General features: G+C 44.1%; 1 protein-coding gene across 1 annotated transcript in view; it reads left to right on the top strand.

The window, feature by feature from the left end:
* Window positions 1-16,372, top strand: part of LOC137299396 (receptor-type tyrosine-protein phosphatase delta-like) — a 424,076-nt gene that overhangs the window by 386,955 nt on the left and 20,749 nt on the right. Inside the window, exons 30-32 of the mRNA XM_067968105.1 lie at window positions 3,527-3,705; window positions 7,948-8,074; window positions 12,213-12,338. Of these exons, the coding sequence (XP_067824206.1) occupies window positions 3,527-3,705; window positions 7,948-8,074; window positions 12,213-12,338 (432 nt within the window). The remainder of the gene's footprint in view (window positions 1-3,526; window positions 3,706-7,947; window positions 8,075-12,212; window positions 12,339-16,372) is intronic.

Raw genomic sequence — 16,372 nt, 5'->3', positions numbered from 1 at the left:
TGTTTGCCTCATTCCTTGTGATACCACTCTTCTACTCTTTGGGTAAAGAAGTTTCTCCTGAATTCCCTATTGGATTTATTAGCGACTATTTTATATTGATGACCTCTAGTTTTGGACTCCCCCACAAGTGGAAACATTTTCTCTACATCTAATCTATCAAATCCTTTCATTATCTTAAAGACCTCTATCAGGTCACCCCTCAGCCTTCTTTTTTCCAGAGAAATGTGCCCCAGCCTATTCAGCCTTTCCTGAAAAGGATATCCTCTCAGTTCTGGTATCATCCTTGTGAATCTTTTTTGCACCCTCTCCAATGCTTCTATATCCTTTCTTTAGTATGGAGACCAGAACTGTGCACAATACTCCACGTGTGGTCTAACCAATTCAACCAATTGCTCCATGTGGAATCTTGTGTGCAAATTGGTTGCTGTGTTTACATAATAACAGTCACTGCACTTCAAAGTAGTAAAGCACTTTGCAATGTTTCTGAGAGATACCATTCTTTTTAAAAGGAGCCTTCCAGCTTGAACACAATAACCACTTAGACCACAACTAGTCCAGGCAGCACCAGACCAATAGATAAACAACCGCACTCACTTGCATGTACATACGATTTACTTTTTGCAGCTGTACCTTCACCACTGGTTGGCGAAGTTCTGTACACAACAAAGGTGAAACCACGTGGCAGCCTGTGCCCCTGGTGCTAATGTTTATCTCGCTACCCCTGGACGTGGCCTTTTCAGTGGCAGCAGTGCCACCTCATTTACTTTTTAATCATTGCTGCAGAAGCCAAGGCTGCCCTCTGCAGCTATATTGGGAAATAAAAAGGGAATAAGATGGCATAACTGCTAGGGGCAACTATCACAAGGAGAAGACAGTTGCCACAATTAACCTTGGTGGCTAAGCGCACCAAAAGCCCAGAGGATTTGCCTTGTGAATGAATGCTGAGGGGCAAAGCACCCAGGACCTACCTGAGTCCCAAATGCAAGTGAATAATAATTCTGAGGACTTGTGGGTTTTACCAACCCCAGACTACCTGGGCTAAGATTGGCGAGTACATTTGGGAAATCATGGGCAGGCCCCGGGACCAGCAGTAATGTACCTGTTTGTGCTGCTAGGCTAATTTTAACTTTGCTTTAACTGTTGGGAGTATTTTTGAGACTAGGTTCAGTTTACATGAAGTGATTGTTTTAAAAGGTTTTCAACCAAGTAGCTTGAGTATTGTAATGTCAGTTTAATTGATCGGCAGCTGCCCTTTGGTGCCTCCCCATGATACCAATCTTCCATCATATGAGCTGAGAGGATGAGTGTCCCCGTAGGCTATTTGATCATGGAGACACAGCAGCAACAACAACAACTTGCATTTATATAGCACCTTTAACATAGTAAAATGTCCCAAGGAGCTTCACAGGAGCGTTATCAAACAAAATTTGAAACCGAGCCACATAAAATATTAGGACAGGTGACCAAAAGTTTGGTCAAAGAGGTAAGTTTTAAGGAGAGTCTTAAAGGAGGAGATAGAGGCGGAGAGGTTTAGGGAGGGAATTCCAGAGCTTAGGGCCTAGGCAGCCGAAGGCACGGCCGCCAATGGTGAAGCGATGAAAATCAGGAACGCGCAAGAGGCCAGAATTGCAGAAGAGCTTGATCCTAACCTGGATGACAATCGGGAGTGGGAAACCCCAGTTGATTTAATTTTTCCTGCTCCTTCATCCGGGGCATTCAGTCAGTGTCCTCGGGAGAGGAGGGAGAAACTGTGGGGGGGGGGGTGAATAGAAGGAACATTTCAACATCTGAAAACCAATAGTAACAAAACTGTGTGAACAGGCTGGAATAACAATTTAGCCGGTTTAATCAACTGGAATCAAAGCAGTCAACAAAAGACCAATATTATCGACTTCCAATTGTTGCGGCTGTTTGTCAACTAGCAATGATCTAGCCGGCTGATTACTGCAGGAGGAATGTCGTACTGGGGCCAGACAGTGAACCAAGTGATTTCCGAAATGAGGTTGAAACCAACCTGTTTGTCGTTAATAGTTGAAATCATGATTTACTCCCATAGGAACAATTGCATTTGAGCCTCAGCTCAGTGAATCATACACTTATAAAGTCATGTTTCCAGCCCCGAGTATATTAGACAATTGCAGTCCCTTAGACAATGGAGCAGAGGCGCCCAAGCTTTTTATTTTCATGAGCCATGTATGTACATACCATGGTGCCTGAGGGGCCGCGTATAAAGTTTAAATCCCCGTTCCCATTAATCTGTGTCTATCACAAGTTGCTGGTACTAACAGATCTTGGTGTTTGGATTTAGGATTTATTCATCAATGAGGACAACCCTTTCCAAACCTCTACAAAATTCAAACAGGACAAACCAGTGAACAAGAACTACAGTATAAGCGCAAATAGGACTGAATTACCTGGGCTCGAAGGATGATCGCTACAGTCCAGTCTACAGACCACAGTTTGGATGCCCCTGCAATAGAGTGTTACTCTTCTTTAAGAGGGGAAGCCCGTGTTTAAAACTCCCCACTTAAGAATTTCAATTCTGATATCTAACATCTTACTTATAAAACCCAGGGGATAGCTCGTTAAGAATCGTAGTTCTCCATCTTAAATATTACTTGCCCCTCCCTTCTACTGCACTGCTTTGTGATATCATGAGTTGAACAGAATATACAAAGGGAAATAGTCAAGATCAACCTGTGACCTATTGGTGGACCAGCCTATTGAGAACTCGGGGAAACGAATCTACATTTAGCTCCACCCAACGCAAAGCTCACAAAATGGCGGCTGTAATGTTCTACAGGGTTGTGGGTTTTTCAATGAATAAAGAAGAAAAAAAGTGGGGTGGGAACTCTCTCTTTTGTTTTCTCTATTTTACTCTGTTGTTTTCAATATTTTTTTTTAAGCAGAATGCCCGTGTCACTGGGAGGTATCGGCTTCGAAGGATTAGTTAAACTGAGCACAACACTTTTGGGTTAATGACTGGACCTCTATTAGTGAGAATTCCACATGGTCGAGCTCCATAGCTCCTTTGAGAAAGTGCACCTGATGATGGAGCACCAAGATGGTGGCAGATGGATTTGTTCCCACAATCCCTCTCAATCCCCCCAGTCCTACAGAGCTGAGACCAGGGAGGGGAAATCAGAAGGGGAGTTGGATAGTATTATTGTTTGAGAGTTAACCATGAGCTCCCCATGAACTCAGCAGATTAAAATGTTTGTGCGGGGAACAGGGGGATGAGTACAGGATATCACGATGTGTCCTTGGCGTTGTTAATGACTTAGTTTTACTAAAGTAACACCTCACTTATCCTGAGCAAGTCGTCTCTCCCTGGGTCACTCTTACACACCGTATTCTAGCTGGCTTCAGACTGGCAATAGCAGAACTTGAGAGTGGGTTGTGTGGCTGGCAGGGAAAGATGGAAAGGGAGGAAGTAGCTTTTAAAATAGATGGAGTCCTGGGCACAGCTAAGCACTTCACTCGATGCCTGTGATTGCCTTCATTCTCTTTCTGCTCTTCTTTTCAGCGCCTGGCCAATTCCAAAGCTCACACATCCAGATTCATAAGTGCCAATCTTCCGTGTAATAAGTTCAAGAACCGCCTTGTCAATGTGATGCCATACGAGACGACGAGAGTGTGTCTACAGCCGATCCGCGGGGTGGAGGGCTCCGACTACATCAACGCTAGCTTTATCGATGGGTACAGGTAGGTGCCAAGGGGAGACCTCCATTACTGACTGCTCGCCTGCATTAACACTGTAAATTTACAGAGCAAATATTAGGAACCATCTGCTGTGTGATTCGATGCACAGTTGTAGCAACAAGAGATTTTGTTTCTAAATTCACACAGTTATTAGTAGGTTAGACAAGCCACTCGTGTCACCCAAAATACTCTATAGTAGGGAAAACTAATCTGGCACAAAAAAAAATCAGTTAAAGGTGCGGAGCCTCCCTGAGAATTTGTTATCTGAAGCTGTCGCTCTGCAAATGCTTACTCTTTGCATTTGCCAGCAGAGATTCTTTTTTTTTAATTAACCCAATGCTGAAGCAACTCTCATGCTTTCTCCCACTCTAGTGTCAGCAGTGGCTCGTACAGGGATATAACTCAGTGAGTAGTTGCAGTGCTATGGTACCTTGCCCGAGTGTCCATTTCTCATTTGTGACTCCAGGCAGTAACTTGCTATTTGGTGGTGGAGGGCATCACCACCCCATGCTGTCCTCAACTGACATCCGCTCGCATGAGCTTCTAGCAAAGGCTCAGTGGACAGCGGTCGGATGCAGACGACTTTTTTTTTTCCCCCTTCCCTGTACTAGGAATGCTGAAGTCAAGTGTGGAACCACCCCAGCTAAGCTTGACTAACTCAGCTGGAACCTGGGACTTTCCTTGTCTGTTCGGCCCAGTAACACTTCACATGGTGCAGTTCCTCACTGAGCCACCTGGCCCACGCTCACTGGACCCATTTTTCTACGGTTACAAATCCTTCTTTAAAAACGTATATTTTTCCTTCCCTTGCTCCATCTCGCCAGAGTTTGTACCAAGTGCTGGCAAGAGGTGGGGGAGGGGGAATTTGCTCCCCGGCCTTTTGCTGCTGCATTTCTTTGACCAGTTACCAGGAGTACATGACACTGGCCTGATTATGACTCGCTCCTCAATTCTCCACCTCCCTCATATGGAGATATGCTGCCTCTGCTCAACATCCCTGAGATCAGGAACTCAAGAGTTGGAGAGGATCCAACCCGCAGCCCTCCAGTGGTCCTGTCCCACCAGTGTTCAGCAATGTGCGGCCAACGGTGACCTTTCTTAACAATGACCTTTCTTAAAATACTGAGATGCGGTAACAAATGCATGATGGGACAGCTAGACTTTTTGGCCAGGCCTGTTATTAGAGCGAGATCAAGGCAATGAAATCAATTTCTTTGAGAGATGGTAAATTAAAGAAACTATGTGAGACATGAGTGGTTCAGGGAGGGACTGGATATTAAAGGAGTATATTTTCAAATTGTAATTGCGGTGTGTAGCCCCTTTAAAACATTTTAGTTAAAACTACAGCAATGAGTTTATCAGGCCCCGATAACAGTAGTTTGCAATTTTCACCTTCCGCAGAGTTGCTTGTAACTGTGAATGTTAAAGAAAATAAATAGAAATGTTTTTTTAAATACCTGAATCTAGCAGCGACTTGCCATTCACAGCACTGATTCTTTCTGTTGCCAGTCCCTTTGATCGATCAGCAAGCCCACTGGTTTATTGATGACTGAATAAGTCAAATTCCATTCTTATAACGTGGAATTCCAGGATTTTTCCTGCTGTTTTGGGGTCCATTCTCTGTCCATTATTCTGTGAAAACCAAAAACTCACTGGCTTTGTCCATCAGGAATTTATTTCAGGGGAATGGATTGTTTGTTATGCAGGGCATTTGAATGGGCACGGCAGCCAGGAGTTAGGGTGCAGAGAGAAAATTAGCAGGAGACTCTGTGCCGTGACTCCTCTGAGTGACGCCAGCAGGGAGCAGATCGTCTGGTTGGCCTTATTCCTGGAGGTTTGATCACGTGACGTCTGCTGCAGTTTGCAAATGTTCTTGCGTTTACCTTATAACGATTGTGTCCCCTGTAGGCTCCTCCCTCCAGCTTAGCTAACCTGCTTTAACAATTGGCACATCTAGCTCATCTTACTATTGAGACTGCCCCATTACTGCCTCTTGGACAATACCAGTTTTTAATTCCATTATCCTACCTGGAACACCATTCCAAGTATTACTCAATACATGAAGAGGTGACCTTCCTGCTGAACTCGCCTTTTCTCAGTTGAGCCCCAGTTACCTGTGTACCTTATGAGGTGGAGAGGTTTGGTTACTGAAGTTTCCAAAGAATTTTCATTTGCAGCAGAGGCAATATCACGGCTGTGAAAGGAGTTCTGCTCCGACAGTTCAAAGTGGAAGTGTCTCTGCCTGTAGACATGGCCAAACGCGTCTCCTATTGGGTTTGGACCTTGGTATGAAACTAGCGGTTAACCCTACTTAAATGTAACAAGAAGTTGAGTGTATGTCGGGCGCAGTTCGCCATTAGGAGGCGAGACAGCGGTGTTTTGCTACGGTTCAGCTTGACTTCGTTCGGGGGGGCAGGCTCAGGTTTGGATCCTGCTCGGGATCTGTGCCGCTGCTGTTTGGAGTTTCTGGTCAGGTTAGCTGGCACTGGGTTTGAAGCAGTCCTGCAGTGTGCATACAGCCAACCTCTCGGCCATGTAGAGAGAAGGCAGCCAGGGACCAGATCATCTGCAACAACTGCGCCGGGATAAGCTCCAGTTCCACCTCAGGGCCTGGAACAGGTAGGACAGTGCAGGCCGGGCTAAGGAGGCATGCAGGCACGAAACTCGCACACAAAGTACTTCCTCCTGGGTCGCCAGCAGCAGTCCCCACAAGATCAATCGTCAATTCCGGGAGACTCCTGGACAACCCCGGAGGGTTGGCAACTCTAACTTTAGGTAGCACTTGGCTCATGGGCAGCATAACTGACAGAGTCTCAAAAATCAGGAGGAAGAATAAAGGAATTAGTTCTTTCTATCCACCGTAACACATCACTACCTGCCACTGGTAGAGTTGAGAACAGAGAGAGCAAAGCAAATCAATATGATTACACAAGCAGCCATTTTCAGGTCAATCCAATTAGCAGTTATTTCACAGTTTAGCAGTTAGCCACCTGTTCTTTAAATTGGATGCTAACTAAGCATCAACAGTGGAAGAAACATTACCGGCGTACCAAGTACAAGTGTCGTCTGTGCTGGCTGCTCGTGAGCACTTGCACAGTGTCCCTCGGCGGTGTACGGAGCAGCACTCTTGCATGACCACATAACCTGGGCGTTCTCCAGCTACCCCAGAGCTTTCCGTGTTTTGCCAATTAACTTAATCATTCCATATTCCAATTTACGATCAGTCACTGAACAGTCTTGGGGCAGAAAGATTAACCTTTTCACAGTTAGCCACCAGATAGTCAGAATACAAATTCAAATAAAAATCTGGAAATCTTAAATCAAAAACAGAAGCCACTGGACATACTCAGCAAAGTCCATCGGCGCAGACACGATGGGCTGAATGGCCCCTTCTGTGCTGTATCTTTTCTATGGTTCTATGGTTCTGTGGTTCTATAGCAGCTGTAAAGGACGATTATATCTAGCAAATTAACCTATCTACTCTTTACACAGATGTGGACAGACAACCTGATACTTTATTCATGGTACGGGCCTGCAAAGGAAAGCAGTTTGAAGTGTTCAGACTTTCCCTGTTGCAGATTAAACTGCCTTGTTTCTCTGTTGGTGATTGGGGGTTTAAATGTGAAAAAACATTGAATGAGAAAAGGATATTCGGCCCATCAAGCCAACTCCTTCCCCAGTCCATCTACATTCTACCCCACTCATTTAATCTCTTTCCCCAAACCATGTACACTCTACCCTATCATGGGTTCTACCCCACTCATTTAATCTCATTCCCCAAACCATGTACACTCTACCCTATCATGGGTTCTACCCCACTCATTTAATCTCTTTCCCCAAACCATGTACACTCTACACTATCATGGGTTCTACCCCACTCATTTATTTTTTCCCCAAACCATGTACACTCTACACTATCATGAATTCTACCTCACCATTTAATTTCTTTCCACATACCATCTACATTCTACTGCATCATGGACTCTACCTTACCCATTTAATCTCCTACCATAGGCCATGTACACTCTACCCTTTGACGGACTCTACCCAACCCATTTAATCTCCTTCCATGTTCCACCCAATCATACCCACCCATTTAATCTTCTCCTACAAACTATGTACTATTTACACTACCATTACCGATACAGTTTTACAGCCGCTTACCTGTACTGTGGCTTTTTTGTTCACTGTTGAGAGAACTCCTCTTATTTTTATACTAATCCACTTGATTTGTTTCGCCTGCAGACAACAGAAAGCATACATAGCCACGCAAGGTCCTTTAGCAGAGACTACGGAGGACTTCTGGAGAATGTTATGGGAGAACAACTCCACCATTGTTGTCATGCTCACTAAACTGCGAGAAATGGGACGTGTGAGTGTTGCTGAAACTGAGAGCTGGATGTGCTCTGTTCTATATTTGACGGTTCTTCCATTATTCTGAGGCTGATTGATTGATTTGTTCTCTGTTTTATCTTATTTAAAGAGGCAGGTTGTTGGAGCCCCAGCTCACAGCATCGCTCTGTGGTGGGCCCCAATCCTGCAATCATTCAGTTCTCAATCTCAGCAATGCAACTGTGGGAAGGCACCAGGCCAACCAGAAGCCAAGTGCTTTTCCACAAGAAGCAGGAAAGAGAGATCGCAGGCTGCCCCTTCACACCCCCTAGAAGCTAACAAGAGCAGCATTGGCAAAGGCCTGGAAACAAGTGGGTGCCATGTCAGCTGGGCATAGTATTTGTCGCAAGGAGACTCAAGTATAGAGACGGGCCACAAAGATATGTACAGATGAGGGGGCAAGTCGGCCCATCTCGCTCATCGTTCCATAAAAACCTACCAGCCCCATCGCAGCATCCAACTGCCTCGGGAATGACTCTAGTGTGAAGAAGTGCTTCCTGACCACAGTGCAGAATTTGCCTTTTACCAGTTTGTACTTATGTCCCACAGTGGTGGTTTAACTAACAAGATGGAGTCCCATCTCCAAAAAGTGACAGTTTCTTTAAAAGAAGTCACATATCTCTTCTTCACAAGGTCACATTTTGAGTGAAGAAGGACCTTCAGCCCATTTGGCCTCATTCTCTCAAAATAGCAATCCTACCATCTCCCCATAACAGCATTGAGCTGTTACTTGAATTAGTCCAACAATGTGGCCTCATCTCTCTTTATCCTTTCGGAGAGCACTTGATTATTTAGCAATGTTTAGTTGTTAAAATTAACTTAAAGATTCATGCAGAAGTTGCCCTTGACTCATCCAGCACTGTTTACCTATGTCCTCCCTGCAGTGCAGTGATTGGACAGGATGGTAGAGTGTTGTGCCTGTTCATGTGCCTCATGATGTCCAAGGAACTGGATCAGGCTGCAGGGAAGAGAAATCACCGAGCATTTCCTTCAGCCCATCCACGGTAGAAGTGATGGACTAATGCCCCCAACACCATCAGATAAATAGACTGCCTGGTGTGGTCCTGAGCTATGCAGACCAGGAAGACTCTAGGTTTGATTAGTAGTCTCTGACTAGTTTTCACACCTCAACCAGGGTGGTAGTGGGATCCTACAATAGATCTTAGTGTCCCCTCGCAAAATCAGCCCACTGCCCAATGACAATTACAGGAAAGCGCCCGTATGTGGATGCCGAGTACAAGATCGGGTTGAATAGCCTTCAGTGCTGATTATCTGGGCTCTTACATGAAGATTGGCCACTTGAACAAGTTATAGGCAACATGGGTGCTCGGCAGGCAGGAATTCAACATGATAAACTGTGGGACAGGGATGTGAAAGAGTTTACATTTTTCTTCATCTTCAAAAAACAAACCAGAAGGGGGCTTGTTAATGCCTCTGACCAGCCCCCACCTCACAGTATGTCACTGGAGCATTTAGTAAATGCAGTGCCATAATCACACACATAATGCACCAACTCATCCACTATTTTGAATCTTTGAATCCATTATTGGGCCTCTGAAGATTTGGACTTGGGTGTCTCAGTGGATTCCCAGCTTCAGATTCATCAATCAAACATCGGCCACTGGTTGCCAGGGTTTCTTCCTCACTGGGACTTTTCTTCAGCATCAGTTGCAGGTTTAAAGCTGACGGTTTTCATTTCCCTTCTTGATAGTTATGACTTCTTTGCGAGTATTACTTCACTGTATGTACCTGTTGCTGCTACTGCTAGAGGTGTTTTGTCAGATCAGTGGAGAATTTACACATATAAGCAGGTCCCCAGAGTCTGGCTCTACCCACATGTATTTTCAGATTTTTGTTTAAACTTTCCTCACGCACACTAGAAGCTGTCAGTCCTTGTGATGAGTTTCGTCAGCTGAGTCAGTCAACTCTGAAAGAACTGCTCTCCTTGGAGCACAAATCTTTGAAATAACCATGACTACGCAAGGTTCTGGAGGGGTAGAGTAGGAATTGAGGTGAGGCACTTAACCCTGAGGACAAAATATATTGTTTTCTACAAACACCTGCCGGTTTGGAGTGGTACAGTCAGGGGCCTGAAAGATGTTGGCTTACATTTCAACACATTTTGAACAAGTTTTCTGAGTGAGCTATCCAGAAAAATCTAGGATGTCAGTTGGATACCCAAAGTTTTTTTGTTTAAATGGAAAGAGTGGGGACTGCTGACTGACTAGCTTGTCCAGTATATCTGTTATGTTCTCCAAAAACAAGTTTTCAGACTCAAGGGTATCAGTGCCTAATGGGATTTCACTGAGAAGTGAGACTGGGTGACCTCCCAGTTTATTTTTGCATAATTTGTGTCTACAGAAAGCTCTTAAATAATTAGCTTCTACCAGAATGTCTGGGTCACAACAAGGAGATATTTTATAATTAGAATCCACACTGCTCGCTTTTCATTCTTTTCCCAGGAGCTTTTAATCTCCTTCTGTGTTAGTGACCTATTACTTTCCCCTACCTTTATAGAACTTAGCTCTCCTTTCCCTTTATCTGTCTACTTACCTACCCACCAGCTACTAAACTCTATCTCTATTTACCTAGCTTTCTATCTATCTCTGTCTATTTCTATCCATCTATCTTGTATCTATCTATCTGTCTACTTATCTATATCTAGATACCTCTCTATCTTTCTTTCTATCTACTTATCTACTTGGCAACCAGTTTTAGATCATTCATCAAAAGGATGAGGAGCCTGAGCCAAAAGCTCAATCATACAGAGATAAAAAGCCTTTAATATGAGCTGCAGTTGTGAGGAAATGTGAGCGGGGAATGGTAATGAGATACAGGGAGGGAAAGGGGTGATTACATGTGTCATTAGGAACCTGATGATCGGGTTTGGGCCGTTTTCGGATGTCAAGTATAACTAGGCCCAACACAATCCATCTACTGTTTTGTTGGTTTGCTTATTTCTTTCCAAAAAAAAGTACATCACTTTTCTTCCCTCCTCTTTCAGTCATTGACTCCTCACAGGTGCTGGTGACCTCCAGGACCTCACCCAAATGACCAATCTTTATGTATGAACCTAGACAGTGTGTGATGACAGGCTATTTAACCATTGGATGCACCGCAGCTAAACCTGATCCTATCCTGAGTGAGGTTGACATTCATTTGCTTGTAACAGGAGTTGCTGGATCGGGAACCTTGCCTGATTTTATGCTCCCTAACCCAGGGCAGTGAGGCTAATTGTACACTACCCTGGCTGAGATCATCCAACTTAGCGTAGACTGGGATTGAACCTGAGACCTGTGTGATGGTTTGAATTCATCTTCTGAAATTGTTCCCACTACCACCATGTCCGTGATACCATACTTCACCCCAGGGTTTTATCGATAGCTTAATTTCAACACACCCACCACTACGTTTCACTCAGATCCGAGTGACAATTTTCGGGGCTGATCTCCAGTTGGGAGGTGATTTGTAACAGTCATGGTTTTCAAGGAGTCTTTTCCGTCCTGTTCCCCAGTCGCCCCAAGAGCAAACTCCTTTCACTCGAGCTGCTCTTTATATTGGGCTAAGTGCCAGGCAGCAGCAACACCAAACTAAAGTTGCCAGATCAGCCAAGGCTGGCAGGCAGGAAGACTGAGTGAATCTGGCAAGTTTACTTCCAAACCTGCGACCTCTACCACCTAGAAGGACAAGAGCAACAGGTGCTTGGGAACAACACCACCTCCAAGTTCCCCTCCCTTCACACACCATCGCTACTTGGACATATATCGTCGTCGGGTCCAAATCCTGGAACTCCCTACCTAACAGCATTGTGGGAGTACTGTCACCACACAGACTGCAGCAATTCAAGAAGGTGGCCCATCACCACCTTCTCAAGGGCACCGAGGGTCAGGCAATAAATGCTGACCTTGCTGGGTTAGGCAATAAATGCGACACCCATATCCTGAGAATGAATTTTTTAAAAGAAGCTTTGCCAATGTCACTGGCTGCCAGAAACCTGCCCGTTGGGTGCCAACAGCAGAAATTGTGATATAAAGGGCGCTTTTGTGAAAAAATTAAGAAGCAGTTGAAAGCACCAGGTGTCTGGACACTGATGTGTGGATCTGTTGTGTATTTAACAGGAGAAGTGTCACCAGTACTGGCCGGCCGAGCGGTCCGCCAGATATCAGTACTTTGTCGTGGACCCAATGGCAGAGTACAACATGCCGCAGTACATCCTTCGCGAGTTCAAGGTCACAGATGCGAGGGTGAGTATCTAAATCCTAACGTTTTGACTGTTAAGTGTTGGATACCATAAAGCAGTAAGGTATGGAATGGTTACTGGATATTAAAGTATGTGATGGTGGTTGGCGGGATGTCCTTGCACCACATTAAGGTAAGGGGTGACTGTGCTGGGAAATGGGACTTGCCCCATTTCAGCCTGTGTCAGAATCAAGCATTTCCAGGTCAGATGTTACAGTAAAGAGCTCCCTCTACCTGAGTCGGCAAATGCAACACCATCGCAAAGGTAAGAGTTAGAAATTTTGAAAACAATTTTCTTACGTCATTTTTTCTAATATTCCTGTATAAGCAGTGAGTGTGGATGACATCATCGGGGAAGCTGGCTGGGAGGAGTTACGGAGCTTGATGGTGTGAGGGGCCTGGTCTCTCTCACTCGCTTACACACACACACGCACACACAATCACTGAGGCACCCCACGGTTAGAAGTGTCAGTTTTGGCTCAGTGACAGAACTTTCGCCTGTGAGTCAGAAGATTGTGAGTTCAATCCCACCTTCACACTCTAGTGCAGGATTGAGGGAGTGCTGCACTGTCTTTTGGATGAGACGTTAAACTGAGGCCCCATCTGCCCTCTAAGGTGGACATAAAAGATCTCACGGCACTATTCGAAGACGAGCAGGTGAGTTTTCCCAGCGTCATGGACAACATGTATTCCTCAACTAACAGTATTTATTTCATTGCTGTTTGTGGGATCTTGCTGTGCGCAAATTGGCTGCTACATTTCCTATATTACAACAGTGACTACACTTCAAAAGTACTTCATTGGCTGTAAAGAGCTTTGGGACATCCTGAGGGAGTGAGAGGCGCTATAAATGCAAGTTTTTTTGTTTTTTTAAACACACACTTACAAACCTCATCAACTCATTTGAAAATACTGCAGCTTGAAGATGCAGATATGTGACTAGGCCTTTTGACCTGTTTACAGCAGGCACTGTTGAGGGAAATAACACATATTAAGAATAACCAATTTACAGATAATATGCTGCATTAAAAAATAATCATTGTGAGATATCCATCAGGAGCAAGGTCTGACTGTGATTACATTCAGTTTTTTGCCTCAGGTGTTTTGCCGCTGTGTGCTTGATTTTAATTTAATCTGAGAGGTTTCTCAGATGACAGGGCAATTCACTCTGTATCACGGAGGAGAAATCTGTCTTTACCACACCTGGCAAATGACAGTTTCTGTGTTTTGAGAATCTCGTTTGCATATTGATTAAGGACTCTTAGCAGCCGTCAAGATAAAAATAGCTGTCATCCGCTAAATGTAGGCTGGATACAAACCCCAGCTCTGATCCACTGTACTGCCCATCCCCGATAAGACAGAGAAGACTCTTTCATTGACCCACCATATCTGGACTCACCTCCTGTTCCTTGAGTGCTCTACCTGAGCACTGTGGTACTCAGTTCCTCTACTGGCGACTCCAGTCTTGGAGGTGAAAGAACTCTGACCCAACAAACTGTGCCAGCCAGCCCCTCGCATGTGGATATTTTGCATTCTTGAGAAACCTAGGTGAAAGGGTCAAGTGCCATAGGGCAGGGCACCACCGAGGTTGAAATGAGTGGGTGGGAAGCCAACATTAGTTGAGAAGTAGTGGTTAGGTGACACCAAGCCTGGGTCTTAAAAGTCTTTAGATTGTAGGAAGAAGGAAAGACTGAGGGAAGTAAGGGGTTCCTGAGGTCCTGGGAGTGAATGAGTTAAAGTTGGCAACGGTGTAATAAGTGTTGAATTCAACACAGGATTCAGGGAATCTGGGGCCTAAGAAGAGCAGAAAGTCCAGAGAAGCACTGACAACAATACCATCTACCCCTGATCATTCAATGTCATTCTTCGTGCTAAAAAATTCAAATTATCCAATACTTTGAATTGAGTAATGTAAATAACTCAGCAAAACTCAGAGAGTGGTTAGAACATAGAACTTGCCTCCACATGGAGTAATTGAGGCGAATAGCATAGATGCATTTAAGGGAAAGCAGGTTAGCACATGAGGAAGAAAGGAACAGAAGGATAAGCTGATAGGATTAGATGAAGTAAGGTGGGAGGAGGCTCGTGTGGAGCATAAACACTGGCATAGACCTGTTGAACCGAATGGGCTGTTTCTGTGCTGTAAATACCATGTAATATTATGTAAAAAGGGAAATTAGTGCACACAAATTTTAAATTATCAGATCATTTGAACTAAGTGACTTTAAATAAGAGTATACTGTAGTGTCGATAAAATAAAGACAAGAAAGATTACAGTGGAGAGAGGTTCAAGGTGAGTGAAGGACTGCTTATCAGATAAGAAGCTTTGTCTGTGTCAAAGAATGCAAGAAAACTACTTTAGTAAAGCTGTAGTGATGAAGCAATGGGTTTTATGCTGGAACAGGAGACACAGAGATATCTAAAAGAGAACACAAGCACTTCCCACTATTTACACTGGCTTCTCCGTCTCCCTCCAATACTCCAGTTCACTTTCAATTAAAAATCAAGGTTGAGAAGAGTAGGAGAGGAAACAAGGTAAATGGTAATTAGGTAGTGCCAAGCTTGAGTTTTAAAAGTCTGTAGGTTGTAGGAGGAAGGGAAGACTGAGGGAGGTAAAGAGTTCTACATTTTTAAGGTCCTTGAAAAAAATAGGAAAGAAAACAATAGGAAAGAGTGTGCGATGTTCCATCGTAGTGCATACTGACCATTAGACCTTCCTCATGCAACAAAGCCACTTTGTGACTAGACCTCCCCTTCACTCCTTTCTATTGATTTGGGAGAACTGCAAGTAACCATGCCACTTACACAGAATATAACTCCCCTCAGGGACTCCCCTCTTTAATGTCCTGGGTGTTCCTTCAGAAGCTGCCTTGCTCCGCTCGCTGCCTCTAGTAAATAGAGCACATCTCCTGAAAGGCCTATTGGCGTAGTTTCACTTTTGACATTCATGTCAATTGTATAAATCCATAAATAAAGATGTTGTGTACAGTGTCAGCATGATGACATGTCTATTATCCCGTCCCAGCTGGACTGTCATTTCAATGATTCCTTTAACAGGTAGACTTATCAGTCCAACCATGCCTGTCAAAACCAAAATAAAGTCTTACATAACGGAATAAATAGTAAAACCACGTAAAGTTGATACTAAAAATCTTCAAAGGGAAGTTATTATCCGAGTGTCTGACCTGACCAAGATTATACCTTCCATTACAGGGCTTCTCAAGTAAAACAGAAACAAATTGCAAATCAGTGATCCCAACACTTGCAATTTCATTAATAGTTGATTGATTTTTGCACTAATTTGCAGAGATCACAGGGATGGAAGAGAGAGGGAGAATTTCTCCTTTTTTGTCATTCATTTCATTGCTGCTTTTAGGTCGTTGCTAGTGCAAAATGGCTGCAGTGATTGCCTACAAACGAAAGCCACTGCACTCCAAAAATAATTAATTGTGTGAAGCAAGCTTTAGAGCTTCAACATGACAAGGTGCTACATAAATAGAAGCATTTCATTTTCTATCGCTGTGAGTTGCACAAATTAAAACAATAGCATAGAATCAATGCATCGCTCACAAAACTGAGAGCATTGATAACACTTAATAATAACGACAGTTGAGGCCATGGAAGACTATACTTTGACCTAGCTCACTGATGTTATTGTGAATAAAAATTATAGGCTAATCACTCTCAAAAGGGCCACTTCCAGCATGGAATTATTTGCAGTGATGAATAAAGGTTGCTTTTATATTTAGAGCACTGGACTTTACCCAAGGGGCTGGATTTAGAGGGAAATTATGGGGAGGGGGGTATTAACTCAAGGGCCTGGATTTAGAGGGGTTTTCCATTTGGTACTGTTTTACCACCAGTAGCAACCCATTTGGTTGCTACCCACACAGGTTACCACCAGCACTAAACTAACCCTGATCAGAAAATCTACAGTAAACTGTCAACCCTCACTCATTTGAAACGTGACTCACGCATCTTGGATTCAAAATTTTACTTATTCTGATGTGGTTCATTCTTAAAAATATGGACAACTCTA

The sequence above is a fragment of the Heptranchias perlo genome, chromosome 29 (genome assembly GCF_035084215.1).
Source record: "Heptranchias perlo isolate sHepPer1 chromosome 29, sHepPer1.hap1, whole genome shotgun sequence".
NCBI classification, from domain to species: Eukaryota; Metazoa; Chordata; class Chondrichthyes; order Hexanchiformes; family Hexanchidae; genus Heptranchias; species Heptranchias perlo.
This window is presented reverse-complemented; position numbering and strand designations above follow the sequence as displayed.